Here is a 12,291-nt window from a genome sequence, read left to right on the forward strand (position 1 = left end):
ATACTTGCTTTTAAACTAACCCTAATTTAAAATTGTTGTGAATTACTAAACCATGAATTTTGAAGTTAAACTTATATTTCTCTGCCCAAATGAATGCTATAATTTTTTAACCATAATGTAAGCTGTTTTAAAACTCTAGAAAGTTTCTAAATTTTCTTAGCTGAGGGTTTGCTTTAATCACTTGAAATGCTTACACATGATTAGAAAACTCTGTACATAATTCCCTGACATTGTGTGCACTTTTGTAATTCTAGCACTTAGGAGGTAAAAGGTAGGCTAATCAGAAGTTCAAAGCCAACCTCTGCTACATATTGAATTTGAGACAAGCCTGGGTTACTTGAGACCTTGTCTCAAAAGTTCTCTGCACTGACTAGACTTAAGTGATCATTTAAAAGTGAGGAAACATTTTTCTGCCCTCCAGTTGAGATGGAAATATGAAGTAAGCTGGCATCAGCATGCTTCTTACTGGATATCTTTATATCTAAAATAAAGATACCAATATACCAATGGTTAGTAAATTTAGCTACCTACTTATCAGTCAAAATGGAAGCAGATTTTTGAAGTGAAAAACTTCACATTTAAATAAAGACATTTCCGTGGGCCTTCCCTTCTCACAACTTCATCTTAAACCAGAAGAAAAAGCAGCCTATTTATAAGGCTTCGAAGAAAAGTGCCTCCACTGACAGCTTTGTTCTGAGACTTATGGTGTTTATAGTGGCTCTTGGTAGTTTTGCTCATTTTCCTGTGGTGTAGGGCATTGACTGCCTTCACAGTTCAGCCTTGCAAGAGCCTCAGCTGTAATCCCATCAGTAGTAGGCTGGGGTGACTAGGCAGGGAGCTTCACTCTCGATTTCACTGGCTTCACTGGCTTCATTGGTTTCTCCACACCTGCCCTGGCTGTGCACCATCCTGTGTCTCATACTCACTGGGAAATTGCTCATTTCAACCTGGTACCCTCACTTCCAAGTCTCTGTGAAAGGCTTTTGTAATGCGGCCCTATTTGAAATGTGCATTCTTTTTGGAAAGTGACAGGTGCCAGAGCTTGAGAACATTTGCCCATTTAGTTTGGAATTTGAGAAGTACTTTGAGGGAATTTACTGAACAGTAGTTCTGGCATTTAGAACATTGAGTAACAAGTAAACAGGGTCTTTTCTAACTGCCATTACAGAACACATATTTATTTTCCAATTAAAAATATAAGATGGGCAGGATGGATCACATCTGTCATCCCAGCACTTTAAAGGCAGAGGCAGGCAGATTTCTGTGACTTTGACTCCAGCTTAGTCTACCTAGTGAGCTCAGGCCAGCCAGAACTAGACAGTGAGACTGTCTCTAAATAAATAAATAAATAAATAAATAAATAAATAAATAAATAAATAAATAAATAGAGTGTGTGTGTGTGTGTGCAAGCACACGCGCTTGCACACACACACACTCATACTGAACAGTGTTTATCTTTTAAAATAAGTGCTTTTTGCATTTGTCATAGCTTTCTTTTAACCATTGGCTATGAGGAACTATTTACAGTGTCTTCAGATTCTACAATTACCTTTCTACTTGTCAAAATTTGTGAAGTAATTTCTTTCTTACTACAAAAAAGTAACAATGATTATGTGACAAGTCATTTGGTTTGGGGCCTTTTGATTGGTTTTGTTTTATTTTGCTGATGAGGCTAGTTTGAAGGGACATCATCATATCAGAACATTCTATAAAGTACCCCCACCCCATATTCTCCAAGGGTTTAGCAAAATGGGACCTGGATAAACAGGAATGTTCATTCTTTGAGGGAACCTTTTACTTTCAGACATTAATTGCTCTATATCATGATCTGTTGGCATCTATTCAAAAACATTACCTTCCCTGTGTAGATTTTTCTGACTGTAATATTCCTACACAAATTGATATCCCTGGGCACTTCATATTTTCTTCTATAAAATGCTAAGTGTTCCTGTATGTCCTACACTGGGAGAATACAGGGATTAGGAAGCGATGATCTCTGCTGACAAGACTCTCCAGGCTGGCGGGGGCACGTAAGCTGATGATTGCAGTGCACGGGGATGACACTGATAACAGAGGTGTGAATTAAGTATGTGAGAAGTCTTTAGAGATCTGCTTATGTAGAACTAATCACATAGGACTTTCTAAATTATATAATGTAAAACTGGAAGAATGTACTTAACCACTTAAAAGTTAAGTGATTGTTCATTTGCATGACCTAGAAAGTATTCAGTTAATGGCCACCTACAGTATTCACAATGCAATGATATGCTGCCCATGTTGAAAGATTAAAAGAATATGCAGCCCCTTTCCATAATGAGCTCTTAACTTGATGAAGACAAGGTTAGCTTGTTCTTAAAAGCAGACTTTGTCAGTTCTTGCTGTGACATCAAACTCGATAACTGAAAGTTAAGAACAGGCCCAGTGACATAAACCATCTGACATGTAGAACAGTAAAAAGGCATATGAATGTGAAAATCATTTGAGGGTTAAAATGCTTCTTTGATGAGCTATCCTGTGGTTTGTATGTCATTCTGAGTTGGGCTCACACTTTACTCACAGCTAATTTCTAATTGAGAAGTTCAGGTAGAGCATTTGAAGTCATTGGACTTCAAATTTTATTGCTTGTTTGCTTGTCTTTACATACTCTCAGAAATGGACTCCTCTGTTATATTCTTTAAGATTTTTTTGTGTATCTATAGGTTAATGACTTCTGTGTATTTTATATTCATCACTGATCGTTTTCATTTGTAAATTTTTAATCTTTTATTGCTAATAGTTTAGAAAACTCATTCTAATTATACATTCATACCACAGCAAAATGATTTTGTTACATCTGATTTCTTTTTCTTGTCTAAGTATATGTGCTTATTCTAGTGTTCAAACTGACTCTAAAATTTAATGTTCATATGGAAGATTATTTTTTAGATAACCAAAATTGTTTGGGAGAATATCAAGGAAGAACTTGCCCTCCTATGTGTCAAGAATTATATGACCCAGACCTGTATAAGATTGTGCTTGTCTGAATCCTGTCATGGGGGTACTCACATGCCCACCTCCAATGTGGATTTAGAGGCAGTCTACAATAGCTAGACCACAGTGGCTTATGTATCTTTATCTCCCACCCCCAAGAAGTTATAAGTACTGAACAGCTAGGAGAAGGGACTAATGAGGCTCTGCCCCTCCCTGAGAATTAATAGACAGTAAACAGTAGCTAAGAGGAGGGACTGTTGAGGTTCCGTCCCCCTGAGAATTAATAGGTCATTAACAGTACCTAAGGGGAAGGACTCATGAGGTTCCACCCCTCCCTAAGAATTAATAGTTGACAGAAGCTAAGGGGAGGGACTCATGAGGTTCCACCCCTTCCTGAGAATTGATAGGCTGTTAACCATAACTGAGAGGAGGGACTCTCTAGCCCCCTCCTTAAGGATTTATAAGCAGTTAACAGTAGCTAGGGAAAAGTAACCTATGAGACCTTGCCCCCTGCCTCCACCCCTGTGGAGCTGTTCTCAGTTAGTGGTTGCTGGGGCAGGGGGAGATATTTCTTCCTGTGTATCAGCCACTGACAAGCTTAGATACTTCCTATAAGCAAGCCTAATTAAATTCACTGGGTCACCAGGGAAAAAAGGCATTAAAGTAGGAAGTGAAGACTAGTTAGGAAGAGAAAAGGGATCAACAGTAGGATCAAAATAATTATAATATGTATAAAAATGTTATAATGAAACTCTTTGTTTAATTAGTACATGATAACATATAAAAACAAAATTGATATGACTTAAGAACAAACCAGCATGGCTGTGGAGACTTGGCATTATTTATTATAAGAAGATAGCATTATTTATTGTATAAATAATGGCAGGATTCCAAATTAAATGTCACACATCCAAACAGAACACCTAAGGTTCCCCTCCAGCTCCTCTCCCTGCTTCATTTCATTTCAGTTTCAGGGCATCACCATTCTGCTCACCCTATCAGGAAACTTAGAGTCATCTTTGAAGCCTTTCTCTCTCTCACCCTGTAGCATGAATCTTAAAAGTTCTTATTAATAAAACAAACCCGTGGCCAGTTATTGGGATGAATGCTGGAAGATCAGAGAGACAGAACAAGCCACAGCTAACCTCACCTGGCCAACTTCTCAGCTGATCTTGTTTCCTCAGACTGGAAGCCTCTGTGTCCTCATATCCAAATGGCTCTCAGCTGAACTGCTGCTTAAAACCTAAAAGGTTAACCAGCCAAATGCTTCTAGTTTCTGGTCTTCACGCCTTATATACCTTTCTGTTATCTGCCATCACTCCCTGGGATTAAAGGCTCGCTTTCTGGGATCAAAGGCGTGAGTCACCATGCTTGGCTGTATCCTTGAACAGATGGATTTCTGCCTCTGGAATGCTAGGATTAAAGGCGTGTGCTACCACTGCCTATCCTAAGTATCTAGTGGCTTTTCTGTTCTCTGACCCCAGATAAGTTTATTAGGGTACACAATATTTTGGGGAACACAATACCACCACATCACCCCACAGTCAATGTGCCAAGAGAACACATTTGGCCATCAAAATATATAGGTCAGAGAGTGGAGGGCTAGAGAGATGGTTCAATGGTTAAGAACACTTGTTGATCTCTTCCAGAGAACCTGGGTTCAATTCCCAGCACCCACATGGCAGCTTACAACTATCTGTAATTCCAGTCCTAGGGTATGCGAAGTCCTCTTCTGACCCCTCTGTGGGCATCGGACGTGCACATTGTACATATACATACATGCAGACAAAACACCCATACACATAAAATAAATCACACACACACACACACACACACACACACACACACACACACACACACACACACAGAGAGTCCCAGTATTTCTCAATATGCTTCTGCCACCACTTTAGGTTGGGCTATGTGATAGCAGAAAACTTCTAGATGGACTCCTGGGGCCACCCTTGCTTCCTCTGAATCTGTCCTCAGCATGACAGCCAAAGCAGTCCTTGTAAAATTGACATCTGACTACATCACTTCTCCGTTCTGGCTAGGGAGATACTCACCTCATCCAGACTCGAGGATCAAATCTTTGTAGTGGCTTCTGAGGCCTTATGTGACCCTGTACCTTTATTCTTTTTCCTGTCTCAATAATTCTTTGTGAAACAGTTCTTTAGCCACATTGGCTTCTGTTCTTCCTTTATCCTTCTCAATCCTTTCCCCTAAACTCATTTCCTTCTTTAGTATGTCTCATTTCATAAACCCAAATTATACTCCCAGTAAGACCACACCTGTCCACTACTCTCCTATCTTGTTCTACTCTCTAGTATCAATCATCCTCTAGCAGTCAATAACATCATGGAATTGTTGTTTATTGTTGATCTGTCGCCCCCTGCTGGAAGATATACACCATGAAATCAGGCTTTCTTGATCACTGAACAACTAGACTGGCACCTGGCCCACAGCTAAACACGGAGAAAACTAGGCAAAGGATATTACTGAGCAGCACAGAGTGGGTATTAACTGTTGTACCAAGCATTCTTCCCCTAACACCACATATGCTTTTTTGAAAACAGTACTGGGGACAAACAGAGTGAAGAGGGCAGTTTGGTAAAGCTGTGGATCCTGAATAATCCAAGTGCTGTTTAAAGTAGCAGTCCCCACAGAAATGTGGAGGTAGACACATTTGCAGCTGTATTCAACTGATTCCCTCTTTGGAAGCCTGAAGTAGGTTGAATGGCACCTATTCTCTCCCCCAAATGATACATACATACATACATACATACATACATACACACACATATACATCACATACATATACTTAAACACTATGAATGTGACTGTGTTAGTAATTTTTGTTGCTGTGACAAAAATACCTAACATAGGTTCACAGTTTGAGAATACCATCAATCATGGCAGGACAGGCATGGTGGCAGGAGCTTAAGGCAGCTGATCACAGTGGTCAGGAAACAGAGAGATAAATACTGATGCTCAGCTCTTTCTCCTTTTTATTCAATCTGGGTCCCCGGGCAATAGCCTGCTGCCACTCTCAGTTAGGGTGAATCCTTCCTCCTCAGTTAAAGCTCTCTAGAGTGTCCTAAAGACATACTATGTGCCTCCTAGGTGATTACAAATCCAGTCAAACTGACATGAAGATCAACCATTGCAGTTACCTTATTTGGATAATAGGTATTTGCAGTTGTAATTTACATTGGCCCTAAATCTACTGATAACCATTATCCCACCTAAAACAAAGGCAAAGAAGAGGAGTACAGGTACAGAGGAGAGGAAAAGGCCATATAAAGACAGATCCAGATAACAGGGTGATATTTTCATGGGCTAAAAAGTTAGCTGGAGTCATCAGAAACGGGATTAGAGCAAGGAAGGATTCTCTCCTATTGCCTCCAGACACTTGACCCACAGGGCTTTCTCCTTGCAGAAACATGGTAGATAACTTTTTGTTTTAAGCCACCAAAGTTTGTGTTCACTTATTAAGGCAGCCACAAGAAGCTAAGACATGGTCTTAGTCCTCAAGACTCAGGGTTGCTCCTCTAGAATCCTGATAGTATCACATGTCTCATGCTAGCAGGGACCATTCTTCTCAGCCTTTGCCAGTGTTGCTCACTGTCTCCCAGCTTTGTTGGCACTCATAGCTTGGCTAGACAGTTTAACATGGACTAAGGCAGGGCAGTTCTGGGAGCTACTATATGTGCTAAAGGAAAGTACTTTTATAGGCTTTAGCTTTTATTTCTTACTGTTTCATATGCTGCTCACGCTTTTTGGAAAGCCACTTCTGATGGCTTTGGAACATGAATCTCCTGCAGAGCTCTTCTCTCGTACATCTTGACCTGGGTGATCATTACCTAAGTATTTACTTTTATAGAGATTCATTGAGCTGAACATTTTAAGATATGTGCAGTCTGTGATTTGTATCCCAGAATAGAGGTTTACAGAAATGAACATGCTGGGAAAGATCCCATTGTGCCTTTATGCCAACATCAATCCCCTGTTGACTGCTAAAAGGAATTGCAGTGACACAGACTCATGGCACCCTCAGAACAATACCAGAAGGGCTGTGCTGTGGTCTTGCTCATTTGTACAGAGAGGTTGATAGAGGCATACAGAAACTTGTTACACAGCTGGGAAGGGGCAAAGTGGGAGTTGACCCCCAGGCCAGAGGTTGTGAGTGATGCTGCATTCAGATGTGTATTCACTCAGAGAGTAAGCTCATGGTAAGATGATTTTGCAGAGCAGTATGGGCACAGACTTCCATGACATACAACAGAATAGCCCTCAAGTTGGCACAAAGTCTTAAGCTCCGAATTTCTGGTGAGAAAGTGGAGCAACAGGAAATGCCAGGCATCACTGGCAGGAGCCCTGGGCCATGGCCACATATCAAAGATGATTCTGCAGCATGTGTTGAAGTCAAAGAGACTGTACTCTACTCTTCAGAGACTTCAGGTCTAGAAAGATCCATCAGATATGTACATGAGTATATATGTAGGAAGACACTCAGTAAACCATTGTATATACCATTGAAGAGCCCTCAGCATGGCATGGCTGTGTTAACTGGTTTATTCTGTAAGTGGGACTCAACAGTGACAGAATTTAGAAAGCACAACAGTGAGCCAAATGCCATTCACCAAATACACAGTGCTATCAGTTACATAAATTTTAAAAAATATAAAGTAATAGTGTAATTTGTTTCTGGATACTCACCTCTAGGAAAAGTGTCACAAGTCTACATAGAAAGGAAAGCCTCACACCAAATTGTGAAGAATTGTCTTTCAGAATGAAAAAGGGCAGTCGATCTAGGAATGGACAGTACAGAAATCTGAAGCTGTTTCTAGGCTGATAAATGCTTAGAGGTGGCCATGCAAGTGTGAAGAAGTGTGTGCACTCTGTTTCCCATTGGTGAAAAGTTAGCTGTGTGTTTTAGGACTCTAGCTGTTTTCCCCTATATATCCATGGTGCAATGTGCAAGGAAAGTATGTGTGTATGTCAGTTCTTAGTAAAGGGGGGTTAATATGAAGGCAGTGGGCAGATGGCATCGCTGGCATGAAATATAACTTGTGTCTATGTTTTTTTTGTTTTGTTTTTGTTTTTCGTTGTTTTTTTTTTTTGTTTTTTTGGTTTTTTTTTTTTTTTTTTTTTTTTTTTTTTTTGTAGCAGCCCAACCCAGTTGAGCAGCGTTACATGGAGCTCTTGGCCTTGCGTGATGAATATATAAAGAGGCTTGAGGAATTGCAGCTTGCCAACTCTACCAAGCTTTCTGACCCCCCTGCTTCGCCTTCCAGTTCCTCACAGATGATGCCTCATGTGAAAACTCACTTCTGAGGGGATCACTGGCACTGCACTTGAGCTCTAGATAAGTGAAATAGTTGACTTTCATTTTGGGCATGTGTACAAAGTAGATTTAAAATATCTGCCTCCATTTAGAAGTTAAACTAACATCTTAGACTCTTGAGTATGTGCCTTCTGTAATACATATTACAAGAAATCTACGGTGTCTGTGTGGCAATTCGAAGAAAGGAGTCGAGTGGGTTCTGGAAAATCCTCACAATTTTTTACAAAGCACTTTTACTAGGATAAAAATTTAAATTTAATTTACCTCTATATAAATGCTACATATACAATATGTATTTTGTGGGCTTAATTGAAACATTATTTTAAATCCAGGGGGGAAATGTGTTTGTAAAATGGATTTTACTACAGCTGCTTATAACAGTTGCTCTGGATTATCTAAAATGAATCCAAATGTGAAAGTTGGGTATTACTGCCAAAGCCAAATTGCACTCTGCTTCCTCGGCTGATTCCAAGAGCAAGGCATTGAAATAATTGCTAATTTTTATACCACCATAAGTGGTAATGTAAGAAAAAAAGATGAGCATTTCATCATTTTGAAATTTTGAAAATAAAAGGTTCTCCCATCATTTTTCCAAGAGAAACATATTTTTATATTTTTTTTTAAAAGTGATGTGGTTTGATTTTTCTCCTTAACTTTGCCAGCTTTGCTTTCTAAATTCCCCCATGAGCTTGTCTAACACTGAGTCATGCTCAGGTTGAGGCAACCCCCAAATATAGCACTGTGTGAGGATGTCAGCTGCCTTCTGCTGCTTAGGTAAATATTTTTGCAAACACACCTCTAGTCAGTGCAGCTTATCTGCCAAAGTGTAGGTTTTACCGTCTTGGATGGATGAGCTATGGCTAGAGCATCTTTCTTTAAAATAATGCCCCAGGTGTACATTTTTTAGTGTATTCTTAAAAGTATTCTGTTTATGTATCTCTGTTTAAATGGTGTTGGGTTCCTCCTCCATGTGCATGTATAAAAACTGGCTCTGCACATTGTTACTTGAAATACTGGGCAGTTTATTTTTTCATTTTGTTTTATAGTATGAAGTGAAATTTTAAATGCACAGTTCTATTTGATATCTGAACTAATTCATTTCATAAATATATTTGTAAAAGCTAAAGCTAGAGCTAAAGCAATTAATGTTTTACAGTAATTTATAAAGATTATTTATAGCTAATATGGTTTTGTTTTCAGTGAATTAAGAGAGATTAAATTTATCATTGTAAATTATTATATGTCTTAGCTTACCAGTTTACCCAATAAGACATCTCAAATATAGTAGTGTAATGTATGAACTTTGTAAGTATAAAAAAGTATTAGATATTCTTTTGCTTTTTGTAAATGCTGTAAATATTTCATAAATTAAAAAAGTGTCACTCTATAAAAAGAAAAGAATGCTATTACTAATAGTTCAAAGGACTTTGTAAAATTTCATGAAAACATTTTCATGACAAAAAATATTAAAGAACTGCTGTAATAAATGTATTAAATAAAACCTAACAATTTCCAGGGATATAACTGTGTGTGTTTAAGATGTGCATGGTACCCATCTTATTTGCTTATTTTCTTTTTCTGGATCTACGTCACATTTTTTTTTAATCATAGTAGCAACATTTGTTTTCTCTTTTGGTTGTCATTTGACCTAAAGTCTCATATAGCTTAGGTTGGCCTCCAACTTACTGTGTCACCAAAACTGGCCTTGAACTCCTGATCCTCCTGCCTCCATCTCACAGTCATACACTGTCACAAACAGCTTATTTCCATTTCTGTCTGATAAATGGCCAAATGAATTTACTACTGATGGACATATCTGGAGACCTTTAGGAAAATGCACACTGATGCCAGTTCACTTCATACATATATACACCTGGAACAGAGGATAGAAAACATCTCACCTTGACAAGGTAGCAGAAATCCACTCTGAAAAAAAATTAAAATGGAGTCTCCAGGCTGTCCTGCTGTAGCTGCATAACTTTGAATTCTTGACACTCCTGCCTCCACTTCTGAAACACTAGGATATGCTACTATGCCCAGTTTTTATTCAGTGTTGGGGATTGAATTTAGAGCTCCCTGCATTTAGGGACTCTACCAACTAAGCCACATCTCCTGCCAGCACAGAACTTGCTGATGATATATGTATGTATGATGCATAATCACCAATGGTGATTAAAGAAAACTGTCTATAAAAACAAACTTCTAGAGTTTTAAATCAGTTTACATTTATACCATAGTATAAATAAATAAATAAACAAACAAACAAACTTGTAGAGTAGAGAAATCGGAAGTCTAATGTATAACATAAGGACTTGTAGTTATTAATATATTTGAGATTTGCTCTTAGAGTTAGGAGTCTTGTCAAAAGCAGGATAACTATGAGATTTTTTTGAATATGATAACCATCTCTATGAATCTGTTCAAAACCCTACTGTGTTCCTTAAATGTATAGTATAGAAGAATTTTCTTAAAGATTCTGTTTTTTTTAAAAGAGAAACTTAACCACACCTTTCATCTGAAATATACATTGAAGCCACAATGAGATATTATGCCACACCCTTGTATCATTACCCTTGTTTTGTTCCAGGAATTGACCCTAGGGCCTGTTAAGTACTTTACCACTGAGTCACAGCCCCAAATTTTAATACTTTATTTTGAAATAAGATCTTACTAAGTTGCCCAGGTAAATTTGGGACTTGCAATCTTCATGCCTCTGCCTCATAAATATCTGGATTATAGGCTTTTCTCCTCAGGCCTGGTAATGTTTGCAAACATTAAAAGTCTGCCAAATCAGAAGCATTGGCCGCTAGGAGCTCTGGTATAATACTTTGGAGAACAGTTGGTATTACTTGGTAAGTCGAAATGGCACCCTTTGACATGGTATTTCTACTGCTGAATGAGAAAAATACACATCGTGTTCAGAGAAGCGTTTTTGGTTATAGCCAAAAACAAGCTAGAAATAAGTATCTAGCTATAGTGGGCCAGATAAGTTGTGGCATACTCTTAACAACAGAATACTGCATACCAGGATAAAATCACCATGTAACTATGACCACACATCACATTGATGAATTCCATAAGTATGTTAACTAAAAGAAACCAGACACAAAGACTGTAATATTTCAATCATGTAAGTTCAAAAGTAATTCTTATTTAGGGATATATGAATGGTAAAACAAAAGCAACTCTTCACAGACAAAAGAACAGCGTAGAAGCTTCTAATGCATGAAATGTGATGCAATGTGTAGAATTCCATGAAAATTGAAATGCCTAGATTGCAATATACCCAAGCCTGGAAGAAGAAGACAAAAAGGTAGGTGCAGTTCCTATGTGAAGGGTTGATTAGGGGGCACAAGGCCTAGCATGAAAAGGCCAGTTTGAGGCTACTATGTTCGACCTGATGGGCACTGAACCTGGTGTAGAGATAAGTAGAGATACAGATTTTAAAAGAATCAAGAGTCTGTGGCTGGAAACATGAAAAAGAAAAGAAAAGGGAAAAAATGCAGCTTTGGGTCTTGGAGCTGTTCTTGGTTTCCAGAGTAGTGGTGCTCAGTCTAGACTGAAGTTTCTGCTTCCTGCTTCCTTGTCTGACATAGGACGTGTCAACAGTGAATCAAGTCAGAGTGGTGAGATGGATGGGTTTGAGATATGCTGTGTTTGATAAAGTGTTTTGATGCAATGCTAAATTTAAGCATGGGGCTCACAGAAGAAGTAAGAAAAACAGACATGAGGACAAAAACCAAAGAGGAGGATGACATTGCCCAGTAATTGGAGAAATGTGATGAGCACCAATATTTGAAGAGGCAGATTTAGGAAGAAGTACAGAAACGAATAATTGCATGGTGGCAGTTAAGGGAAGAGGTCATTTCAAGGAACAAGTGATCTAGTAAACTATGGGTGGAAAATAGTTCAGTTTGGATTCTAGGGTGTCCCTCATAGACACATTTGAAAAAAAAATTCACTGGGACAGAAGCCAA

At 38.6% G+C, this 12,291-nt stretch overlaps 1 protein-coding gene across 9 annotated transcripts in view; it reads left to right on the forward strand.

Annotated features, from left to right (window-relative positions):
* The window catches only part of Mtm1 (myotubularin 1), a 140,801-nt gene extending 130,969 nt beyond the window's left edge, over nt 1–9,832 (forward strand). For 7 of the 9 annotated variants that reach the window (XM_052740842.1, XM_052740809.1, XM_052740862.1 and 4 more), the window contains one exon: nt 8,137–9,832. In XM_052740842.1, the coding sequence (XP_052596802.1) occupies nt 8,137–8,304 (168 nt within the window). In that variant the 3' untranslated portion in view covers nt 8,305–9,832. The remainder of the gene's footprint in view (nt 1–8,136) is intronic. The other 2 variants (XM_052740819.1, XM_052740834.1) reach the window with 1 other exon arrangement.
* The last annotated feature ends 2,459 nt before the right edge of the window (nt 9,833–12,291 follow it).

This window comes from Peromyscus californicus, unplaced genomic scaffold (assembly GCF_007827085.1).
Source record: "Peromyscus californicus insignis strain IS unplaced genomic scaffold, ASM782708v3 Scaffold_10__1_contigs__length_136768540, whole genome shotgun sequence".
Lineage (NCBI taxonomy): Eukaryota > Metazoa > Chordata > Mammalia > Rodentia > Cricetidae > Peromyscus > Peromyscus californicus.